At 42.8% G+C, this 25,953-nt stretch overlaps 1 protein-coding gene across 1 annotated transcript; it reads right to left on the bottom strand.

The window, feature by feature from the left end:
• Positions 1–889: 889 nt before the first annotated feature.
• LOC109775604 (vacuolar-processing enzyme beta-isozyme 1) lies at positions 890–5,082 on the bottom strand. The gene is made up of 9 exons (XM_020334331.4): positions 4,549–5,082; positions 3,921–4,085; positions 3,600–3,756; positions 3,438–3,523; positions 3,134–3,333; positions 2,511–2,559; positions 2,240–2,446; positions 1,499–1,705; positions 890–1,359 (listed from the first exon to the last, which is right to left on the bottom strand). Exons 1-9 carry the CDS (start codon positions 4,759–4,761, stop codon positions 1,177–1,179), a joined length of 1,467 nt encoding a protein of 488 aa, XP_020189920.1. The 5' UTR covers positions 4,762–5,082; the 3' UTR covers positions 890–1,176.
• Positions 5,083–25,953: the final 20,871 nt, after the last annotated feature.

Genomic DNA, 25,953 nt, shown 5'->3' on the forward strand with positions numbered 1-25,953 from the left:
CAAACTATACAAGGCCTCTCATGGTCATGTAAATCATTCACTCCTACTTCAATAAATTTGTTGGACTAGTCAGGCAGATAAAATCTATGCTAGTACACTAGATTTTGAATAGAAATATCGGATGGTGTAGTAATGACTTCGACCCTACCCTCTATGAGGTCAACAAAGGTCAATGCTGGTCAACATGAGTCAAGGAGGTCAATGATGGTCCAAGCAAGCCCCCACGGGACCAATGAATCAATCCGGACAACGAAATTCCAAGCAAGTCTTCATAGTCAACAAGTCAAAGTAAGAAGAAATCAAAATCAAATTTCTCACACGCCGCTTCAAAGAGTCATTAATCAAATCAAAATTGATGCGGGGCAATGGACTGCCCATCACCAAGACCCAAACTCTTGAATTGACGTCATTTCTCTAACTCATTGGCGATCATCTTGATCCTCACAGTCCTAGATGATTCCTTACCAACAACAGATGTGGGTGCCCTTCCTACTGGTCACATAACTCTTCCATAACCACCACTACGTCCTTGAAACAACGACCGACCACAACCTCTGCCACACCAATCCAGACCTCTACTACGGCCTCCTCCTATCAGTTGTAGCCAGGCTGCCTTCAAGTGTCCTAGTTTTGGCCACATTTGAAGTACTTCCTGTCATAAGTATTTCACAAATAAGTCCTATCAACAAGGTGTCACTTAGAATATTGATGAAGTCACAGCTCCAAATGCTCCACATAGTAAGAATCCGGTTGTTCAAAACGCACCAACAAGGAAAGGGAAGGTCTTAGCTTCTAAGCCTCCTTCCAAGCCAAGAGCTCCAAGGAAGAGACCACTAAAGATTGTGGATTCTCAAGAGAAAGAGCAAGAAATGGATGAAGTCACAGCCGCTCAAGCAAAGGTTGCAGCCAAATTGCTAATTGGTGCTGCAAGTGGCCAAGCTAGAGCCACTAGAGCTAAAGGAAAATCCACACATTTTTTGTTAATTAGTAATTGCCTTTCAATTGCTTGCAGTGAAACTTACAAAGGCACAACCATAAACTACTGATTAACCCAACACCACATGGGGCTCATCGTTGGGTGGTTTCTTGTAAATCAGTGCATGTATGTACACCATATGAGGTCTAGGAACCTCTGAAGCATTTGCTATTTGCTCCCATGTACTGCAGTGCAGCGGATCAGGCACTGTGCCCTACAGCCAGTGGGCTCCACTTGGCCGAGTCGTAACCGCCACAAGCGCTGATGCTTGCTTCCCTCATTTCGGCCCCGGAGATGCCATTGTTGCATATGTTTGCAAACGCCCTCATGTGTTTCATGCCATACTGAGTAAGTGATCCACACTGGGATTCGAAAACTCGCACCTGACAATTGGCATCAGTACAGAGTAAGTTCAACCGGAAACAGAAAGAGTGAGAGAGTGCAAATGGTGAAGGCGAGCAACAGCAGAATCTCCATGTGTTGCATATTTATGGAATTCAAGTAAGAAACTGTTACACTCACCGTCCTCTTCAGGCAATCCCAATCGTCGACTAATGGTTGGCCAGAGCTTCTAGCAGCCTCAATCATGGAAGGCCCATTTTCAAATCCAAAGACAAGCTTTCCGATGAAATCGATACTGCTGTCGAGATGCTTCCTGTGTACCACAGTTTCTTTGATCTCCCTAAGAACCCTCTGCTTCTCTTCCGATCCCCCATTTAACTTCTCATACTGAAAGTGAGAAGATACATTATCAGCAGACATAAAGTTGGCAAAACAAAGCACTGGCTACAAAAATTGATGTGCAAAACTTGGGTCTATCATGAGAGGGCATGAGCTTAAGCTGAAAGTTAGTATATGAGCTCAAGCCCTTCAAGTTGTATGCCATAGTTTCAGAGTACTGTTGCCGCATCTTCTCAGCACCATGAAGCTACATTTGTATGCTAAGGATGAATTAACAAATAAGTTACTCCCTCCGATCCAAATTAATATGGGTTGGAGGGCGTAATTAGTTTCATTTCAAAAACTCTTCTAAAATATCTCCTTTTTTCTAGAATTTCTGCATACAATTTGAAATATTCTAAATAAATAAAAATCAAGATTTAATAACCTCTACATGCATGCATCCATGGAGCATTTGTTGTAGTACAGTCGTATACATAGGAATTCATGAGTTATAACACAAAAAGATGCTTCGTTTTTTTTTTCCGAGGCTTAAAGATGCATCATTTTGAGCAGCAAAACATAGAACGAACTGGAATTTACCCTCTTCCACATGAAAAGAATATCAGCATCTCTCTGATTGATTGCACCCTCCAGTTCGGGCAAAAGCAGCCTGTTTGCGACATTGGAATTTGCAGGACCGAAACCTTGATAAAGGAAAAGCTTCTCATCCTTGAATGTCTTGTCACCATACTCCATGACATGAGAACCCTTATCAAATTCCTTTGATTTTGATGTTCTCGTTTTAACCTGCCCAAGAAAACAGTGACTAGATGCCACTAACCAGTATGAATAAAGTGTACTCGAGACTTACCACCTCGTACTGCTGCTTGAGTGTTTCCTTCTTTAGATTGTGAGTTTCACTGCAAAGTAGGATTGAACGGTTCAGAACTGCAAGCGCCATGGTTATAAATAACTGCTACAACAAAAATGCTCTAGTAGCTGATACTTCCCAACAGTCAGGCCTATTAAGTCAGCTTCTTAATGTATTTGCTCATCTTTGTTATTACCATTTGCAAGTGCAGTGCAACTTATGAATTGCTTATGTGTTATCCAGGTAGCCAATGATCGCAATAACACATGCAGTACTTATGTTGTGCCTTCTAGTGTGATAAGACATTATTAACCAACAAAGAATACTAAATGTGTCTTGTCGAGAGTGATGAAGTAAGAATTTATTGTCTTGGGTCAGAATATCAGGTTACAGACACAAACTTTGAGGGTTAACAACGAAAACACTCTCAACATGAGCATTGAGCAATAATCCAAACATAACCATACCAAGTATTACTAATGTAAGTCATGCAGCTAATTAAAAACAAATATATAAAGCCATGTAGACATACCTTTTTGACAAATTCTAAAAATGATGCAGGTTTGTGAGATGTCAGAAAACAGATCAGGTGCCAAGCATAATATATTACAGTTGGTGCGTACCTGTCTTCCATCCAAGAAACACTATAGATATCTCCTAAACAGGTATCATATTCAGCAGGAGGTGATGATTTCATCCCAGGGCAGTATGCTCCCCAACTATTTTCGACCGCATTTGATGCTGTTGTAACATAAATATTAAGATCTTCTGGCAATAAACCCTCAAATATACTGCCACTTTCACATGCTTCTACATATATAATCTGCCAAAATTGTAATTCTAATTAGGGATAAGACGGCAAGCATACTGTATCAGATTAAAAATATACCTTTTATCTCAAGGGGAAAGAGAAGAAAGGATACATACCATTTTGGAATAGCTTTTGGAAGCATGCTTCTCTCGTAACACTTTGATGAAGTCGCCAGCATAAATATATGGCCTGTTGGGCATACCTATAAACTTGCTGCGGTTAGCTAAGTCATACAAAACAAATCAGCTAGAGAACAACGTTCAAGTGGGAGTATGCACCTAGAACACCAGGACCCCCATGATCCGCGTAATAGATGAAGATGTGGTCCTTCGGTTTGCTGTTTATCACCTTCCCACTCCCTCCAGTAACCGCGGTTTTGTTCCCCAATAGAACTGCAAAGAAGTTTTTAGCGGTGACCTGTTTGCCAGTGTAGTCCTGTAATGCATGTTAAGTTGGTCAGTCTTGTAGGAACACAAGTACACAACAGTATGCCATTGTACATCAAACAACAGTAAAGCTAGCAATACATCTTCGATTAAAAAGCGCAATCTATTAGAGTTTTTGTCTGAATTAAAGGGAACACAGCCAGGTAATAATACCTTGGGAACACCAGCGTAAACATCTTCGCCTTTAGGATGGTTGATGATGACTCCAGGCCTTGGGTTGAGGTCGTTTTTGGCGATATCATCGTACATAAACACCACAATGTTCTCCTCCTTTAGGCCCCCCTTCCTCAGGATCTGGTAGGCGTGGCACACATCGGCCTGTACGTTGTACGTGCATCAAACAACACCATAGCCATTGAGCAATGAGCAAGCAAGCACTCAAAGAATTGTTCAGTGATCGTATTTTGACCAAGTACTGATATACGAGCGGCATTGAGTTATTATGACCATAATAATATACAAAAATCAATGATTCGCCAATGGTGCTCAGCCGGACTAAATTTATGTTCCAATCAAATGTATGCACTTAGACAGGAAGCAAGTAGTAAACATCTGATCAGAGATTCAGAGTACTTAACTACTTATCCCTATTGTAGTGCTCTACTGGCTGGGGCTTTTCAACAGAGCAAGTAACTACAGTACAAAGAACAGAGCAAAGAATGGCGTGGAACCTCCCACAGGAAACGAGGAAAGGGAAAGTTGACCAAAAGTTTCAGCTCCCAGTCGCCCTAGACCCTAACAATGCTACTCGCATCCGAGGCCGCCGTCAACAGAGTCTCACCTGGTGCCGGTAGTTCCCGTAGCCGGAGGAGCCGGCAACGAAGACGGCCCACTTCGTCACCCCGTCCTCCGCCGCTGACGCGGCAGGGGCAGGGGCATCACCCTTCTCGGTCGGCAACCGAATCAGCGGCTCCCAGTTCCCCTTCGCCGGATCCGCGGCGGCCGCGGCCGCCGCCAGGAACGGGAGGAATCCACAAACCCACCACGCACGCATCGCCGCCACCGAGAACCAGTGCGTGTGCCAGAGTGAGACAGAGAAAGCAGAGAGTAAAGTGCGATCGTGCCGGCGGGGATTGGGGCCGCATTTTATAGCCGCGGCGGCGTGCTCCCCGCGGACACGTGGTGCGCGAGGTAAGCCCTGCCCCGTGGTGCGCGGGTCGTCGCCCTGCGAAGGCGAAACGTGGGAGACGCCGACGAGGCGGTTCGCTCCCGCAGCCCGTCGGATTTGCGTGGCGTGGGCAAATTTCCCGTTTTTTGGCTTGGAAATGCACGCCTGGGCTCGCTGAAAGGTGCCGTGGTTTCCTACGGGATTTCGGCTGTGACCAAGCAGGACGTCGCACTCGGCGCCCGCGGTGGCGGTTAGCGTCGTGGATTAGCGGACGGCAGGAGGAGAAGGGTCTGTAAAGCTTCCCACGCCATTGTTTCTTCCCGGGCAAACGGACAGTTCTGCGATGCAGCTTTTGCGAAAGATAACTACCAGACTTTGTGTGTTGAGATGGTGTGAGGGAAACGTGATCAACTCGCGCTGACGCCGTGACGCATGACGCGAACATGCTTCTCAGCGAAAAGAAGAGAAAATGTTTGCGAAGATATCGGGTGCTGCACTGCAGCTGAGACTGTGCCAGTTTCACGCCGTCCACGTCTTTCTCACCAGGAACAGGTTGAGCCCGTCGCCGGCGGCTGGTCGTCGCCGTCTTTGGGACAAGCCAGGAACAGAGCTGCGGGCGGTGGTGAGTGTGGGGTGGAGGCTCCGGGCTATTCCTGCCATGGGCAGCCTGGCCCAAAAAAGCCCGACCCGTCCTTGCCCACGGGCCGGGCTTGGGCCTAGATTTTGAGCCTGATGGCCGGGCCGGGACGGGCTTGGGCCCATCATATTTGCAGTTTAACGAAGAGGCCCGGCCCGAGGCCCGATGGGTCGGGCTTGGGCTTGATTTGTACGCCCGATAGTCGGGTCGGGCTCGGGCCTAGGTTTTTCGCGTTGGGCTTTGGTAGGTCTGGCCCGAAGCCCGACCAAGCCTGACAGATGGCCAGGTATACTCCAGGCCGAGCGGGGGAGTGAGATCCGCATGCGGTAGGGCCCGATTTGGGTCTCTGTGGGCCTGCGGCAAAGGAGTCCTTCCTGTATGCGGCGCAAGATCGAGATGTGGCGTGGTGCTTGCGCATCATGGAGGCGGTAGGTCTAATGGGCTGGCCGAGTCGTGGGGTTGGACGAATTAGGCTGTCGGGGAAAGCCGTACTCCGATTGCGACCGGAGTCGTCGATGGTGATATTTATGGGCATTGTAACCTTGTTGAAGGCATTAATGTAGCATTCTTTCCCCCACCATCCTAACATGGTACGGTGGAAACCCTAGATCCGGTCTTCTGGACTGGACGATGACATCGCTATTGGTTTTGATAAGCACCGTTTTTTCTCTTGGGGCATTGTCTTGAAGTTGGACTTGGTAGGAGTAACTCGGGGCTCATGGACGTGGTCGCTGGCGGCTCACGTGGCATCTCCATGGGAGTGGCAGAAGCACCTCCACATGCAAGGTGCGCCTGGCAGGTTATGTCAGACAACATCGCAGGATCGAAGCGAGATAGGTTCGCTCTATCGGACATACCGTTCCTCTTCGGTGTCGTCGAGATACGTGGATATGCTTGTGACAACTCGGATTAACACAACGGTTTTCGATGTGCACTTTGGTAGCGGCGAAGGCGCTCGATTGCCTGGCCTCGTGTGTTGTAGGGTGTTGTTCTTCTGACGTTTTGTATGTATTATTGTGCTTTAGGCGTTATTTAGATTTTCACCTGGTTTTTCTCAAAAACTGAGCAACCCTTTTTCAATTTTTTTGCACTCGTCTTATGCAGTGCATTCCTTTTGGGATGTTACTTATAATACTCCTTTCGATTAAATTGATTTGGCTGCTCTCCTACAAACACTGAAAAAAGAACAAAAATGTAGATAAACATATCAAATCTAATCATACCATCTCATCAATATTACTATTCTCATGTATATTAGTGACTAGTGATGCTTCAGCTGTAATCAACCACAATGTGGTGCTCCTTACCGACTATGGTGGTCAGGGCATCTCCAATGGTTATGCATCAAATGCTTGTGTCAAATGTTCATGAGACGTAGGTTCATGTCGGCTTGTAAAAAAACATGATGACAAGGGGCGTCCCCTAATTGTCCGCTACTCATTGTCCAAAACTCTTGACATTTGACCAAACAGTTGGTGTGCGCCATCTAGTGAGATGACACCAGTGCGGCAATGACATGAGATCGAGTTGTCCCCTCCCCCAACGCTGCAACTTATCATGGACGCCGATCAAGTTGTCGCGACATTGTACCTAGAGTAGGCACTCAAGGTAAAGCGTCGCAGCAACAAGAGAATATAAGAAGTCTATGTGAAGGCAAATGCGGAGGCCGAGAAGATGGCCCAAGAGCCATGGCTCATTGTGATGAGCAGATATTCACCGGGCAGCGCTATGTAGCGTGCTTTCACGTCAGGCGACTCGCTAAATGGGCCGGCCCAAGCGCGGGGGAGGCCACGACCTTGTTTTTTTGTTTATACTTTCAAATGTTCTAAATAAATATTTAGAAAAATGTCAAATGTGTCTATGGAAAATGTTTCTCATGTATACAAAAAATATATAATATGTGTGCAAAAGTTGATCATGTATTTAAAAAATGTTTATTAAGCATTTGAAAAAAATGCTAAAGAAGCATTCAAAAAATGTTAATCAAGAATTTGAAAAATATCAAATGTGTATAGAAATAATGTTGACCACGTATTAAAAAAATGTCAAACTTGTCTTTGAAAAATGTTAATCAAGCATTTGAAAATGTTAAAATGTGTATAGCAAAAATGTTGACCACGTATTAAAAATGTTAATCTTATCTTTGAAATATGTTAATCAAGCATTTGAAAATTGTTAAAAATATGTATAGAAAAAAAATGTTGACCACGTATTAAAAAATGTTAACCAAGCATTTGAGAAATGTTAAATGTGCGCAAAGAAAATGTTTGTTATGTATACGGAAAATTTATACAAAAGAATATACAATGTGTCTGAAAAAATTGATCATGTATTTAGAAAATGTTAATCAAGCAGTTGAAAAATGTTAAATAAGTATTTGAACTTTTTAATCAATCATTTGGAAAATGGTAAATTTGTATAGAAAAAATGTTGACCATGTATTAAAAAATGTTCCACGACACAGTTTTTCGATTGGGGATTGAGTGTACTTGCATCTTCAGCCCTAGGTGCAAACGTCTATCGTGCAACATTCTTGTAAGAAGCTGATATTCAAATGCTTTGGACCCTATCTGATATTGAAGAGGGTGGGCATTGTGTTGTACATACTACAGTTGCTAGAGTCGTCGCGCATCCATCTATTGGTGCACGTGTCCCAACTCAAGAAGGTGATCGTCCCGGAGGACACTATAAGTATTGATCTTCCACTTGTTATGATCACATTTGATTGTGTTGGGAATCGTTGCATGGAAAACAAAAAATTTCTACGCACACGCAATTATCTATCCATGAAGATGCATAGCAACGAGAGGGAGAGTATGTCTACGTACCCTCGTAGACCGTAAGCGGAAGCGTTTCACAACGCGGTTGATGTAGTCGAACTTTCTTCGTGCTCCAACCGATCTAGTACCGAACGCACGGTACCTCCGCGTTCTTCACACGTTCAACTCGGTGACGTCCTCGCCTTCTTGATCCAGCAAGACGGGCGAAGTAGTAGATGAGTTCCGGCAGCACGACGGCGTGGTCACGATGATGGTGAAGTGATCCTCGCAGGGCTTCGCCTAAGCACCACGAAGATATGACCGAGGGTGTACTCTGTGGAGAGGGTGCCGCACACGGCTACACAATTGTCTGTTGTGTGCTAGGCGCCCCCCTCCTCATATATATAGGTGGGAGGGAGGGAGGAGCAGCCATAGGAGGCGCCCAAGTAGGAAGAATCCTACTTGGAGTCCCTCCCAAGCCGCGCATCCCCCTGCCATATATAACCGAGAGGGAAGGAAAGAGGGGGGGAGGGAAGGAAGTAGGAATCCTAATCCACACTTTCCTTGCCCTCCCCTCTTTCCTTCTCCTCCTCATAGGGCTGGCCTCTATAGGGGCGCACCAGGGCTGGTGTGTTCCCTCACTTGGCCCATAGGGCCCATATCTTTGTCGGGGGTGTCCGAAACTCCTTTCCGGCGACCCGGTAAGTACCCGGTACCCTCCGGGACACTTCCGGTGTCCGAATACCATCGTCCTATATATCAATCTTTACCTCTCGACCATTTCGAGACTCCTCGTCATGTCCGTGATCTCATCCGGGACTCCGAACAACATTCGGTCACCAAGTCATATAACTCATATAATACTATATCGTCATCGAACGTTAAGCGTGCGGACCCTATGGGTTCGAGAACTATGTAGACATGACCGAGACACTGATACGTCTCCGTCGTATCTACTTTTCCAAACACTTTTGCCCTTGTTTTGGACTTTAACTTGCATGATTTGAATGGAACTAACCCGGACTGACACAGTTTTCAGCAGACTTTCCATGGTGTTATTTATGTGCAGAAACAAAAGTTCTCGGAATGACCTGAAACTCCACGGAACATCTATTTGGAAAATAAGAAAAATACTGGAAGAAAAATCCACGTCAGGGGGCCCACACCCTGTCCACGAGGGTGGGGGGCGCGCCTGCCCTCCTAGGGCACGCCCCCTACCTCGTGGGCCCCCTGACGCTCCACCGACCTCAACTCCAACTCCATATATTCACTTTCGGGGAGAAAAAAATCAGAGAGAAGGATTCATCGCGTTTCACGATACGGAGCCGCCGCCAAGCCCTAAAACCTCTCGGGAGGGCTGATCTGGAGTCCGTTTGGGGCTCCAGAGAGGGGAATCCGTCGCCGTCGTCATCATCAACCATCCTCCATCACCAATTTCATGATGCTCACCGCCGTGCGTGAGTAATTCCATCGTAGGCTTGCTGGACGGTGATGGGTTGGATGAGATCTATCATGTAATCGAGTTAGTTTTGTTAGGGTTTGATCCCTAGTATCCACTATGTTCCGAGATTGATGTTGCTATAACTTTGCTATGATTAATGCTTGTCACTAGGGCCCGAGTGCCATGATTTCAGATCTGAACCTATTATGTTTTCATGAATATATGTGAGTTCTTGATCCTATCTTGCAAGTCTACAGTCACCTACTATGTGTTATGATCCGGCAACCCCGAAGTGACAATAATCGGGACCACTCCCGGTGATGACCTTAGTTTGAGGAGTTCATGTATTCACTATGTGTTAATGCTTTGGTCCGGTACTCTATTAAAAGGAGGCCTTAATATCCCTTAGTTTCCATTAGGACCCCGCTGCCACGGGAGGGTAGGACAAAAGATGTCATGCAAGTTCTTTTCCATAAGCACGTATGACTATATTCAGAATACATGCCTACATTACATTGATGAATTGGAGCTAGTTCTGTGTCACCCTATGTTATGACTGTTACATGATGAACCACATCCGACATAATTCTCCATCACCGATCCAATGCCTACGAGCTTTTCACATATTGTTCTTCGCTTATTTACTTTTCCGTTGCTACTGTTACAATCACTACAAAACCCAAAAATATTACTTTTGCTACCGTTACCGTTACTTCCATACTACTTTGCTACTAAATACTTTGCTGCAGATACTAAGTTATCCAGGTGTGGTTGAATTGACAACTCAACTGCTAATACTTGAGAATATTCTTTGGCTCCCCTTGTGTCGAATCAATAAATTTGGGTTGAATACTCTACCCTCGAAAACTGTTGCGATCCCGTATACTTGTGGGTTATCAAGACTATTTTCTGGCGCCGTTGCCGGGGAGCACAGCTCTATTCTTTGAGTCACTTGGGATTTATATCTGCTGGTCACTATGAAGAACTTGAAAGACGCTAAGACAACAATTTATCCCTCAACTACGAGGGGAGGTAAGGAACTGCCATCTAGCTCTGCACTTGATTCACCTTCTGTTTCGAGTAAGCTTGCGACACCTAAACCTTCTTCTGCTATTCGTTCTGATATGTCGCATGTTATTGATGATGCCACTTCTGCTATGCATGATACTTATGATGAAACTACTTCTATGCTTGATACTACTGTGCCACTTGGTGAATTTCTTGATGAACAACTTGCTAGGGCTAGAGAGAATGAAATTATTGATAATTTTGATGAAAGTGATGATGAGGACTCTTCCCCTAATAAATATGAATTGCCTGTTGTGCCTGAGGGCTATGTTATGGATGAAGCAGTTGCTAACAAAATTTTTGCTTGCAAAGATAGACATGATGTGAAGAAACTATTGGCTAAATGGAAGCAGCAATCTCTTAATGCTAGAATGAAACCTGATCCCACTTTTGCTACTTCACCTATATGTGTTACTGATAAGGATTATGAATTCTCTGCTAATCCTGATATAATTACTTTGGTTGAATCTGATCCTTTTCATGGCTATGAATCTGAAACTGTTGTGGCACATCTTACTAAATTAAATGATATAGCCACCCTATTCACTAATGATGGGAGAACCCGCTACCTTTATATCCTTAAAATATTCCTGTTCTCATTAAAGGGTGATGCTAAGATATGGTTCAATTCTCTTGATTCTGGTTGTGTGCGTAGTCCCCAGGATATGATTTATTACTTCCCTGCTAAATATTTCCCTGCTCATAAGAAACAAGCTGCTTTAAGGGATATATATAATTTTGTGCAAATTGAAGAAGAGAGTCTCCCACAAGCTTGGGGAGGCTTCTCCGATTACTAAATGCTTTGCCTGATCATCCTCTCAAGAAAAATGAAATACTTGACATCTTTTATAATGGACTAACCGATGCTTCCAGAGATTACCTGGATAGTTGTGCTGGTTCTGTTTTCAGGGAAAGAACACCGGATGAAGCTGAAATTCTATTGAATAATATGCTGGCAAATGAAAATAATTGGACACTTCCTGAGCCAATTCCTAAACCAACTCCGAAGAAGAGAGGTGTTCTATTTCTCAGTCCTGAAGATATGCAAGAGGCAAAGAAATCTATGAAAGAAAAGGGTATTAAAGCTGAAGATGTTAAGAATTTACCTCCTATTGAAGAAATACATGGTCTTAATTTACCGCCTGTTGAAGAAACATATAATCTTAACCCTCCACCTATTGAAGAAACTCATGGTCTTGATAACCCGACACAGGTAGTAAAGGTAAATTCTCTCTATAGATTTGATGAAGGTGATATTCCTCACTATAAGTCTGCTAGACAATGCTTAGAAGAGTTTGATAATTTTATTGTCAAACAAGAAAACTTCAATGCTTATTTTGGTAGACAATTGAAATACAATTCCGATACGCTTGAACACTTGAGTAATTACATGGCTAATGTTAAAGGTGAACTTAAACTCATTAGTAAACATGCTTCAAAGGACACCACTCAAGTAGAACAAGTACTTAAAGCTCAAAATGATTTGCTCAATGAATTGAATAGTAAGAAAAATGACTATGCTGTTAGAGTGGCTACTAGAACTGATAAGATGATTCAGGAACCTTTGTATCCTGAAGGCCACCCTGAATTGAACAAGATTCTCAAAGAAATAATATTGATGCACCTAGTCCTTCTAAAAGGAAGAAAAAGAAAAATGATAGGACTTTGCATGCTTCTAGTGAACCTATTGCTGAACCACTTGAGAATCCAAATGATATTTCTATTTCTGATGCTGAAACACAATCTGGTAATGAACATGAGCCTAGTGATAATGTTAATGATGATGTTCATGATGATGCTCAACCTAGTAATGATAATGAGGTAGAAATTGAACCTGCTGTTGATCTTGATAACCCACAATCAAAGAATCAACGTTATGATAAGAGAGACTTTCTTGCTAGGAAACATGGTAAAGAAAGAGAACCATGGGTTCAGAAACCCATGCCTTTTCCTCCCAAACCATCCAAGAAAAAGGATGATGAGGATTTTGAGCGCTTTGCTGAAATGATTAGACCTATCTTTTTGCGTATGCGTTTGACTGATATGCTCAAAATGAATCCTTATGCGAAGTACATGAAAGATATTGTTACTAATAAAAGAAAGATACCGGAAGCTGAAATTTCCACCATGCTTGCTAATTATACTTTTAAGGGTGGAATACCAAAGAAGCTGGGAGATCCAGGGGTACCAACTATACCATGCTCCATTAAAATAAACTATGTTAAAACTGCTTTATGTGATATTGGAGCCGGTGTTAGTGTTATGCCTCTCTCTTTATATCGTAGACTTGATTTGAATAAGTTGACACCTACTGAAATATCTTTGCAAATGACCGATAAATCAACCGCTATAACTGTCGGTATTTGTGAGGATGGGCCTGTTGTGGTTGCAAACGTTACTATTTTAACAGACTTTGTTATTCTTGATATTCCCGAGGACGATAGTATGTCTATTATTCTGGGAAGACCTTTTTTGAATACTGCAGGGGCTGTTATTGATTGCAACAAAGGCAATGTCACTTTTCATGTTAATGGTAATGAGCATACGGTACACTTTCTGAGGAAACAACCTCAAGTCCACAGTATCAATTCTATTGGAAAAATTCCATCAATTATTTTTGGAGGTTTTGAATTTCCTCTTCCTACTGTCAAAAAGAAATATGATATTCTTATTATAGGGGATGTGCATATCCCCGTTGAGGTAACATAGTGTTATTCGAAATTTCTCTGGTTCCATGTTATTCGGAATGAGTTTGTTAACAAGAGTTGATCAACCTTGTTAGTGGATTCCTTTTGATGAGCATGAGATGGATGAAACTAGAAGGCACAACCTTCTGTACCCTCTCTCTACTTTCTGTTATTTAGTTGAAATAAAGTAAAAATAGTATTTTCCTATCTGTTTTCTAATTTATCCGTGCAATATAAAAATACCCCGAAAATAAAAGTTCTCCAAATGCCCTGAAAATGGAATATGATTTTTTTCTAGAATATTTGAGAATATCTGGCACTGAGAACACAGCAGGAGGGGCAAGCACCTGGCCACGAGGGTGGAGGGCGCGCCCTACCCCCCAGGTCGCGCCCCCTGCCTCGTGGGCCCATGGTGGTCCCCCCTCCACTTATTCCTGCACCCATACACTCCTTCTTCCTCCCAAAACATCACCATCCAGCTCAAGCACGAGTTCTAGCTCATTTTGCTGCGATTTTTGATCTCCTTGCTCAAAGCACCTCTCACAAAACTGCTTGGGGAGATTGTTCCTTGGTATGTGACTCCTCCATTGGTCCAATTAGTTTTTGCTCTAGTGCTTTATTCATTGCAAATTTGTGCTTCCTAGGTGACCATGTTCTTGAGCTTGCATGTCAAATTTATATGGTTCCAAGTAGTTCTAATGCATGATATAGGCTCTAGGCACTTGTAGGAGTAGTTGCAATCAATTTTGTTGAGTTTGGTTCACTTTTATTTGAAGTTACTAAAAATTTCAGAAATTTTTCAGAGGAAGAAACATGCTTAGGAAAATGTTCCAAGGTGGTTCTTCAAGGAAGCAAGGACCCAGGCTTGCAATGCGTGATGCTGACGATGAGCCACCAAGGGACGCTCCAGTGCGGCCTTGTGAATGGCCTTCAGAAAACTTTATGGATCAAGCGGGAATCAAGGAAGAATTTAACGCATATTTGCGTAATGCTGATCTTGTGAGCTTCAAGGCAGAGAAGTGCCGCCAATACCACTATCTCACTAGTTCATTTGTGAGGAGGTTTGAATTTTCATCTTCACGTAATTCTCCAACTGTCCTGTTTGATCTCTATGAAAAATCTTATACTATGGAGGATTTTACCACTGCTTACAAACTTCCACAATGGGGTAGTGCTAGTGAACCTCGCAAATCTGAATTTAGAAATTTTCTTGCTAGTATAACTGTGGGGCAATCTAGAGATATAGCACAAGCTACCATAGGGAGCATTCATTTTCCTGCTATACATTATTTTGCTCTCTTCATAGGTAGGTGCATAAATGGTAAAGATGAAGCATGTCACATGTGTGTCCCTGATCTCAGTATTCTTAGGAGTGCTGTGTTAGGAGACAAAACTTATAACATGGGAGCCATTGTTGCACGTAGGTTGCATCATAATAGATTTAATGGAGATTTCTTTGGAGGAATTTATGCAACTAGCTTAGCTGATTTTCTTGGTATGGACATTCGTGAGGATGATATTGAGTTGCCTCCTACTTATTTAGACTATAATGCTATGGTCCACCACTAGTTTATCGAGAGGAATGAATCACCTCTCCGGTATCGCTTAATCTTTGACAAACGTCGTGCTATCCGTATTACTCTCCCTGCTCCTGCCTTCTTTGATTATCAGGCAAAAGGAAGATATGTTATTACCAGAGAGGAGGCAGATGAGTACGAGAGGAGGGCGGAAGCAGCTCGCCGCCACGCTGCGGCTCAGGAGGCAATTACTGCCGCAGCTCAGTACGACCCCAGCTACAACTATGGATATCCGCCAGGCCATCCGTGGCAATGAACCAACTTATGCCAAAAGCCTAAGCTTGGGGGAGTACGTATCTCTCACCGACATTACATTTATGTTCACACACACTCATTGCTAGATGTCGGTGCTCATACTTTTTCACTGTAATATCCATGCTAGTTTATTTTCTTTTTCTTGCTTTCTTCTTGTGTGTTTAATAAACTTTAAGAAAACCAAAAAAAATTAGTGTAGCTCTTAATTAGTTTACTTTCTTGCTGTAGTAGTAATAATTAAAAAGAAAACCCAAAAATATTTCCTGTTCTTCTTTTGCTTGTTGGGAGCTTTCCCGTGTAAATAGTTTTATTTCTTTTCTTTTCTTTGGGGGTCGATAGGAGAAGACTATAATTAAATTGTTGAAGTGGCTCTTATATGCATTATTGTTGATTTAACCAAGAGCCCATATTGCCTTGTCTTCTCCTGTTTATTGAATGCTCGCAGATTCCAGCTTAGTCCAATGCACGTGCACTCTTATTATTTTCACATCGTTCGGTCGTGCAAGTGAAAGGCAATTATGACGATATATGATGGACTGACTGAGATGAGAGAAGCTGGTATGAACTCGACCTCTCTTGTTTTTGTAAATATGATGAGTTCATCAATCCTGATTCAGCCTATTATGAATAAACATGTTTGCAATGACAATTAGAGATCATAGTTGCTTATGCCATGCTTGATTAGCTATGAGTTATAATGGTTTACCTTGCATGCCAACATGCTATTAAAATGGTTGTGATGTGGTATGATGGGGTGGTATCCTCCTTTGAATGATTTAAGTGACTCGACTTGGCACATGTTACACATGTAGTTGAAACAAATCAACATAGCCTTCACGATATGTATGTTCATGGTGGATTATATCCTACTCATGCTCGTACTCAATGTCTATTGATTTTAATGCATGTTCATGACTGTTGTCGCTCTGTAGTTGGTCGCTTCTCAGTATTTTGCTAGCCTTCACTTGTACTAAGCGGGAATACTGCTTGTGCATGTAGGGTAACGCAGCAGAAAATAAAAACTTTCCGACCTACGCATCAGCCTAGGACCACTATGGAGACTGCATACAAGGTTTGATCTTTTTCGTTACCGACTCGTAGCGCAGCGGGAAGTAGAGTCGATGACGATCGGCGGTGCAGATCCCCGCAGCTAGGATTTACAACCTCCCAACCGCGAGGATGTATACCCTCATCTGCTCCTCAAACAGCCCTCTAGGAGGCGGTCGAACAGCCCCCCTGACGGTGTCGCGGACAGCCCTTCGGGAGGACCTTCGAAACTCGAACGGTCACTCGGACAGCCCTTCGGGAGGACCTTCGAAACTCCGACGGTCACACGGACAGCCCTTCGGGAGGCACTCACGAACTAAGACCGAAACTACGATCTCTCTACAGAGTTGCACACATACGGTGTCATCTATCCGGCAGGGCTTCGCCATCCAGAACTAGTTCCCACCGGAACCCAGACAGCCTTTCGGCTCTACGAAACTATTTTGCTGGGAGGGAGAGAGAAGCCAGATCATGCATGGCACTTGTATGTGAGAAGGGATGAGTGTGGAGGGCTGCCCCTCCACCTCTATTTATAGGAAATCCCAAGGGGTAGGGTAGTTTAACACAAAAACCCAAAATGCACATGAATGAAGTCCTTCCTCAAGGGCATAAGAGTGAAACCAAGGAACAAGAGGGGCTCCAAGGTGGAGCCCCAAGTGTGGCCGGCCACACCCCTTGGGGGGCCCCATGAGGGCCTCCCAATCCATCCATGTCATCCCTAGATCTTTTGAGTAAAGCCCCAAAAGGTGGCTTTCCATAAAATATCCCAAAAAGCACTTTCACTATTCATGACGACATTTTTCAGCGTCCGTTCGAACTGAAAATATTTGTGTGGGCATAGAACATTTCTAGTACCCACAAAAATTATTTTCAACGCGTTCCGAAACAATTCCGGTTTAGTGATTTTCATCTGCGAAAAGCATCTGAAGTGGGTCTGGCAGCTCCGGAGCATATCCGGTTATTATCCCGAAAAATTCCAGAAAGCTTCCAGAATGATTCTGGCACCCTCCAAGAATTATCAGGCATGTGCCAAAACCAATTTGACTTTATGGTACCCCCTAAAACAACTTTTCAGTTTCATCGAAACTCATCCGATGACCTCTTTCTGCGGAACCTTTTCCGCTGTCCGAAACTTTTCCGGTGTCCGAAACTTTTTCGGTGATTTTCTCTCAGACTCCTTGTCTAGTATTCAGCAGATAGATGACCCTTAAGCGTGTGACCCTATAGGTTCGGTGAAGTATAGACATGACTGGAACCCTTTCCGATCAATGATCAACATCGGAGCCGTGGACACCCATGTTGACCCCTATACCCACACGAATAAATATTCGAGTGAACCTCCAGTTGCCGTGTGCTATTCCTGTTGCGTCGCGATATGTTACAAATACCCGAGGTGAGACATGTTGGCATTCCCGTGGATCAACAACTTGTCCACTATGCTAGTTACCTCGTTACCGGTATTGTTCTCTTTTCTCGTTATCGTGTTCCGGCATCCCCGTGATCAAATCACAAGGTGTCTGGCCAGACGATGATGGATACCGTAACACCGAGAGGGCCCAGATATATCTCTCCATCGTCGGAGGAGCAAATCCCAATCTTGAGCTATCAAGTTACTTGACACACTTTTCTATGAACCCGTAAGCCGCCGTAATAGCCACCCATTTACGGATGACGTTTAACAAACCCCAAAGTTCATGAAGCAAGCATGAAGAAACTCGATACTCTCATGGTCTAAGGAATCATGCAAACGTTAACCATCTTTGTGTTATGTACCATTAACTTGTGATGAATGAATCTCATAGCATAACATCAATCCGGGTCGATTCAACACAAATGTTCTCTTAACATTTTGCCCTCAAAGTTGCTGGCATAGACATGCCCATGATCAGGAAAACAGAACCATCATGCAACACTTGAGCTAGTCTTAGAGGCCAGACTAGGAATACTTCTTACCGTTTATTATTCCACACGTGCATATGAGTCTTCCTCCAAGCCTCGTGGATATTGCAGACTCGAGAATCATTGCAGTTATAGCATGGAACATAAACATAATATGAACTCGGAGATAAATAATATCATTTATTATTGCCTCTAGGGCATATCTCCTACAGACTCCCACTTGCACTAGAGTCAATAATCTAGTTAATGCTAATGCACTTTACACCTATGGCATACTGGTGTAAAAAATGCTTCGCATGTGGTATAGGCTGATGTCCATTGGATCTGACAACTTCAGCTCCATGTGTATCTCTACATATCCTCACATTTTCATGCTTTCACAAAATTCATATTTTGTGTGGACTTGGCTTTGTATATATGTGAATCATTGGTCGAAACCTGATTCCTCAGACTGAGTTATGGAGCAACTATCTGCAATAGTGTCCCATTGACCAAAGCCTTCTTGGAACCATACTAAGTTCATGAATGAGCTATATGATTCAACATATTTGTCTTTGTCGCTTCTAAAGCGGCAACATACTTCGCCTCTGTTATAGAATTCGCCATAGTAACTTGTTTGGAACAATTTCCAACTAACGTGCCACCATATTGTGTATTACACAAAACCCTTAACTTAAATCGAAAATCACATGGAGAAAAGATGAAGACTGTATCGATGTAACATTTTACAACGAACTCTTCATGATCTCTGCTTGCGAGAAAACATATCATCAGTACTTACTCTAGTACTCAATGACATCTTTCACTGTTGTCCCATGATCAGTACTTTGATCACATTAGTATCCATACTCGCAACACCTTGGGAGTATCGGACGTATCTGGTTGTTTTACATACCATGGAATACATGATTAATCCAAACACAAAGGTGTGTGGAATCTGCATCATGTATTTTGCTCATCAGTGTTTTGGGACACCGAGCCTTGCAAAAAAAAACTCTTCCATGTGACTCCGGCAAGAATCACTCCCTGGCGGTTTTAAATGCTAAAAGGTTTTAGCACCTTGTCAATATGTATTCATTGCTTAGCCCTATTAGGTAAATCTATCTCCATAGATCATTATGCCTAATATTGAGGCTATTTAGCTTAAGCACTTCATCAAAAAACTATTTTCAAATGAAGTCCTAATTCGTGTCAAGAAATTTATTTCCAATTAACAATGTGTCAAGCACACAAGGTTTTTAGAAATATTATTACGCTCCCACTTACTTTCTTGAATTACAAGCATCTTCGTTACCCATTGATGAAGTCAAACCCCTTTGACCATTTCATCAAAGCACGAAGATTCCAACTCCATTTTGCTCTCTTCTGTCCATCGCTGGAACTCTGAAGTTTGCACCCTTACTAGCATCCTCTGGATAGACAAAATGCCTTGGACTGTAACACATGCAAGTCCTTGGTTTCATTTCCATCAGATGGAAATCCTATTGTCATCCATGTTTCATATCTCATGATTGAAATATGTATTAATTGCTAGTTCAACCCGAACCGACTTTAAGCATCGCTACGATGAAAACAACCTCATCGTAGTCAACTCTTGAACTTGTTATTTCAACAAGTCGAGTTTTATGGATAAAACATTTTTATCCGTATCAGTTTTAAGTTCCATAAATATTCGTTAGACTCCAAGTCTTCTGAAAGGTGTATCAAGGTTTTAATCTTCAATCACTTATATGGAAACTAACTCGGGTTGTATTGGCATTTAGCCAATTTCGGAGTCAGGGCCCATCAACGCTTCCTTGTGTATCGTAGGTATAATGTTGTCTAACAACAATATCTCGTTTGCGCACCGGAGAGGTTTGCACGAGCCTTGCCTACGTGGTTCAGCTACAAGTTCGACCGAAGTTCATACATTTTATTGTAGAGACTTTCGTATCAGTCGCAGTAGGAAACTCTGGAATTACTTCCAAGGTCTCTTTGCTTTGATCTGATGACGAAGATACTGTTTATCTCGTCGAGTTGCACTATTCTCCCACTCACCTTTTTGAAAGAACCATTCTCTTTAAAAGCACACCGTTTCGCAGCAAAACCATTTGCCTCGGTATAGTGAGGGAGGAATACCCAACATTTTGGTATAACCTACAAAGTAGCACTTGTCTGATTTGGAATAGGTTTGTAACCTTTTACACAAGCCCCATATTCCAAATGTTAAGAAAAGATATAACATGGTTGGGCGTACCATACCATGGCTTCATTTCAACAGACCCGATGTAGCTCTTTTCAGTGTAAAAGCCGCAGTCTCTAAAGCATCACTTTAAAAAGGATAATGGCAAATTTATTTATGTCATCTTTGACCTTACCATGTCATAAATAGTTAGATTACATCTCCACGGACTTTTCACTTGCAGTGGTGTTCCGGGAGGTGCAAGTTATGAAACCCCTTTCACAACTCATCAGACATTCACTAAACATGTAACTCAAATATTCCTTTGTGCAATCAAATTGCAGAAACATAATTTTCTTGTTACAATAACTTCTACTTCATTTTTGAAAACCTTTCGAATGATTTCAAAAGATCCAGACTTACGTCTCATCAAGCAAATATCCATATATCTACTTGAGTCATTTCTGAAGATATATAAATCCACTACTTGCAACAACATTTATTGAACTACACACATCAAAATGTATGATCACCAATAAGTTTGTTGCTCGTTCCTTGTGGCCTGTGAACGGTATTTCAGTCACTTCACTTTTCGGAGAAAAGTTGCAAGTGTCAGATGATTCAAAATCAAACAACTTCAAAATCCATCACAATGGAATTTTTCCATGCGGGTTTCTCCAATGTGACCAAATACAGTGCCACACATGTGTGGTATTCTCATAGTCTTGAGACATTTAGCGTCAAGTGTTATGGATGTATTATATTACCATCAATATTCATAACATACATCCATCTTGGATGGAAGCATGGTCCTTCATGTTATTCATAATACTTAACAACAATTGTTGTTTTTATGAACAACTCTTTTGCAACAAACATTGTGCAATGGGCTAGAGTGTATGAAACTCTAAAATGAATTATGAGAGTAAACCCAGAGGTATTGTATTATTATCAATATTCATAACATACATCTCATTCATAATGAAAGTATGGCCCTTGTGTTATTCATAACATCGAACATAAAAAGTTCTCTTATGAACAACCTTCTTGCAAGATACCTTATGCAATGGGATAGAGTTTGTAAAACTCTAAATGAATTATGAAAATAAATACACACGGCAATACACCGATGGAAGGTATAGTAACATTTACTATGTTCCCTGTGTATACCTTAACCTCATTTCTGGCTAGCCTTTTAGGCCATAGTAGCTCTTACATTGATTCGTAACAGAATGCAACCGAGTGGGTATCTTTGTGATTAACTCACAATACCCAAGAATTAGTGATTAACATGTTTAACCATAATTCCCAAGAACTATATCTTTGACCAGCCTACTATACATCAAAAACTTGTATGACATTCATACATGAGCTGGATATTCCAATCATCTTTCTTTCTGCCTTTATACTTCTAACAGTTTAACTTTTAGTATTTCACCTACTCGCAAAAGAAGCACCCAACTTAAGAGTGGCGTTAGCCCCGGACTTCCTAGGCGTGTAAGTCATACTAACACCCTTTGGACACTTCCTTTCTCTTTAAGTTGTTGTTTTATTCACCTTTCATTATATGATAGGCGTTCTTCTGGATCCCTCTCTTATCAGTCTAATGCATAGTAAACACTTTACTAATAATTTGCAATCAAACATTGCTTTGGATATTTCATATCTTTCAGCCTTTGTTTGTATCTAAAAATTAATTTCCAGTTCCATGAATATCACATAACTATCCAAAACTTTCGAAGTTCGAGTTTCATGGAAGCAAACATATTTCACTTGACCGTAACAGAATTCTAGCTTTTGGATCGAAGGACGAGAGTCACATTATCCATAGCATTAGCGAGAGGATATGGAAAGCATGCGATAGGACAAAGTCCTTATCGGCACTTTTGAGGACAATCCTCATATTACGTTACCAATCGTAAAGTTTTAACCAGATATTTAACAGCTATTCAATTTTAATAGGGAAGGTGGAAACGCGAGCCATTATTCTTCAACTATTTTGCATATAACACTTAGACAATGTTCATAATTAATTGCACTAAGAATTAAACATGTTAATTCAACAGTGCGCTCCCACTCAAAACAATATCTCTCAAAATTGATTGTGAGTGATACAAGACCCACATTTCAATTGTTCGCCATTGGTGTAACACCACTGATGACGAAAAATCTCAACCGGTAGGCCAACTTGCCAATCACATCTCTATGTGACTCTTGTTCATCTTTCGATGCGTGTGTTCCGAGCTCATGACGGTCATGCCTGAACGTCAAGACAACCAAGTGATCTTGCTGCGAGGTCTCAACTCACCCGCCTCACACTTCTCTAATCGTTCGTACCCGTGTGACACGGCGCACCCCGAAAAGATAGGTGCCGTGACGGTGCTACACTTGGGAGAACACTAACTACTTGGTATTTTTGTGAGAGATCACCCTAATAAAAAGCGACTACCGTGCAATCAAGAAGGGTGCATCATAAGGGATAAACATCTCAGGCAATTCATAATATCATGATATGGTATAGCCCTTTCTGACGGAGAAGTATTTCATTTCTTCGTCTTAGGCATTCGTATTGGTGTTCACCTTCGCGAAGATTGCCACCACCTTGTCGATGCACCAGATAATATTGCTATCTCCATAGCGTATAAAATTAATGCATTACTTAAGGTTGACACGCAGGTCATTAAAGTGCAATCATATGGCTCCAGCCATCATGCCGAATCATGACACGCAGGTCATGTTAATCAAATTACATCATATAGTCATCTCATACATAATCGAATTAGTATGAGCACTGCTATACCACATCACATGCACATCCTGCAAAACCAAGTTAGACACCTCTAATCGGTTTATGCAAAATTTATTTTACGTGGCTTCTAAGGTTTTGACTTAAACCGCAGTGACCAACGTTCATCATCAAGTATGATAGTTCATGTCGCTAGATTAACTTTGCAGGGTGTATGAAGCACGTGACAATAAAATCTCGAACCCCATACTAAACTTCGTCATACGCATGACCCCCGTGCAGATCATATCTGCATTGCCCTGTCGTCTGCGAATTTCATCTTTCTTTTGACTACGGCAGAACCCAAAGAACTGATAGCACTTCCATGATCAATCAGGATCACGGATTGCCAGAACTTTGTCAAATTCCACCATGCTGTCTCGAGATTGAGCAAACGCAAATTCTAGGGAAGCAACAAGAACATCGGGTAACAGATTTCATCTGTCACCCGCATAAATAATTTTCAGCAATAGATCTCATCTACTACCTAATTATATTATGCAATACCCATACATCTCTATGTATTCTAGATCGCAACCTGCATCTACGCATAGCACGGCTCATGATGCCACTGTAGGGTAACGCAGCAGAAAACAAAAATTTTCCGACCTACGCACCAGCCTAGGACCACTATGGAGACTGCATACAAGGTTTGATCTTTTTCGTTACCGACTCGTAGCGCAGCGGGAAGTAGAGTCGATGACGATTGGCGGTGCAGATCCCCGCAGCTAGGATTTACAACCTCCCAACCGCGTGGATGTATACCCTCATCTGCTTCTCAAACAGCCCTCCGGGAGGCGGTCGAACAGCCCCCCGGACGGTGTCACGGACAGCCCTTCGGGAGGACCTTCGAAACTCGAACGGTCACTCGGACAGCCCTTCGGGAGGACCTCGAAACTCCGACGGTCACACGGACAGCCCTTCGGGAGGCACTCACGAACTAAGACCGAAACTACGATCTCTCTACAGAGTTGCACACATACGGTGTCATCTATCCGGCAGGGCTTCGCAATCCAGAACTAGTTCCCACCGGAACCCAGACAGCCTTTCAGCTCTACGAAACTATTCGCTGGGAGGGAGAGAGAAGCCAGATCATGCATGGCACTTGTACGTGAGAAGGGATGAGTGTGGAAGGCTGCCCCTCCACCTCTATTTATAGGAAATCCCAAGGGGTAGGGTAGTTTAACACAAAAACCCAAAATGCACATGAATGAAGTCCTTCCTCAAGGGCATAAGAGTGAAACCAAGGAACAAGAGGGGCTCCAAGGTGGAGCCCCAAGTGTGGCCGGCCACACCCATTGGGGGCCCCATGAGGGCCTCCCAATCCATCCATGTCATCCCTAGATCTTTTGAGTAAAGCCCCAAAAGGTGGCTTTCCATAAAATATCCCAAAAAGCACTTTCACTATTCATGACGACATTTTTCAGCGTCCGTTCGAACTGAAAATATTTGTGTGGGCTTAGAACATTTCCAGTACCCACCAAAATTATTTTCAATGCATTCCGAAACAATTACGGTTTAGTGATTTTCATCTGTGAAAATCATCTGAAGTGGTTCTGGCAGCTCCGGAGCATATCCGGTTATTATCCTGGAAAATTTCAGAAAGCTTCCAGAATGATTCTGGCACCCTCCAAGAATTATCAGGCATGTGCCGAAACCAATTTGACTTTATGGTATCCCCTGAAACAACTTTTCAGTTTCATCGAAACTCATCCGATGACCTCTTTCTGCGGAACCTTTTCCGGTGTCCGAAACTTTTCCGGTGATTTTCTCTCAGACTCCTTGTCTAGTATTCAGCAGATAGATGACCCTTAAGCGTGTGACCCTATAGGTTCGGTGAAGTATAGACATGACTGGAACCCTTTCCGATCAATGATCAACATCAGAGCCGTGGACACCCATGTTGACCCCTATACCCACACGAATAAATATTCGAGTGAACCTCTAGTTGCCGTGTGCTATTCCTGTTGCTTCGCGATATGTTACAAATACCCGAGGTGAGACATGTCGGCATTCCCGTGGATCAACAACTTGTCCACTATGCTAGTTACCTCGTTACCGGTATTGTTCTCTTTTCTCGTTATCGTGTTCCGGCATCCCCGTGATCAAATCACAAAGTGTCTGGCCAGACGATGATGGATACCATAACACCGAGAGGGCCCAGAGATATCTCTCCATCATTGGAGGAGCAAATCCCAATCTTGAGCTATCAAGTTACTTGACACACTTTTCCATGAACCCGTAAGACGCCGTAATAGCCACCCATTTACGGATGACGTTTAACAAACCCCAAAGTTCATGAAGCAAGCATGAAGAAACTCGATACTCTCATGGTCTAAGGAATCATGCAAACATTAATCATCTCTGTGTTATGTACCATTAACTTGTGATGAATGAATCTCATAGCATAACATCAATCCGGGTCGATTCAACACAAATGTTCTCTTAACATTTTGCCCTCAAAGTTGCTGGCATAGACATGCCCATGATCAGGAAAACAGAACCATCATGCAACACTTGAGCTAGTCTTAGAGGCCAGACTAGGAATACTTCTTACCGTTTATTATTCCACACGTGCATATGAGTCTTCCTCCAAGCCTCGTGGATATTGCAGACTCGAGAATCATTGCAGTTATACCATGGAACATAAACATAATATGAACTCGGAGATAAATAATATTATTTATTATTGCCTCTAGGGCATATCTCCTACAGTGCATCCAATCCCTTAAACCCCAAAGTTAGGCGGGTTATTCTCAAGA

The sequence above is a fragment of the Aegilops tauschii genome, chromosome 2 (assembly GCF_002575655.3).
Source record: "Aegilops tauschii subsp. strangulata cultivar AL8/78 chromosome 2, Aet v6.0, whole genome shotgun sequence".
Classification (NCBI taxonomy): domain Eukaryota; kingdom Viridiplantae; phylum Streptophyta; class Magnoliopsida; order Poales; family Poaceae; genus Aegilops; species Aegilops tauschii.

Bases quoted from the DNA above. Each gene is read 5' to 3' on its own strand.
- LOC109775604 (XM_020334331.4), bottom strand. From the start codon at position 4,761: ATGCGTGCGTGGTGGGTTTGTGGATTCCTCCCGTTCCTGGCGGCGGCC. The intron at 3,334-3,437 runs GTATGTATCCTT...CAATTTTGGCAG, and splicing joins CCAAAAGCTATTCCAAAATG to ATTATATATGTAGAAGCATG. The intron at 2,560-3,133 runs GTACGCACCAAC...CCTACTTTGCAG, and splicing joins GTTTCTTGGATGGAAGACAG to TGAAACTCACAATCTAAAGA.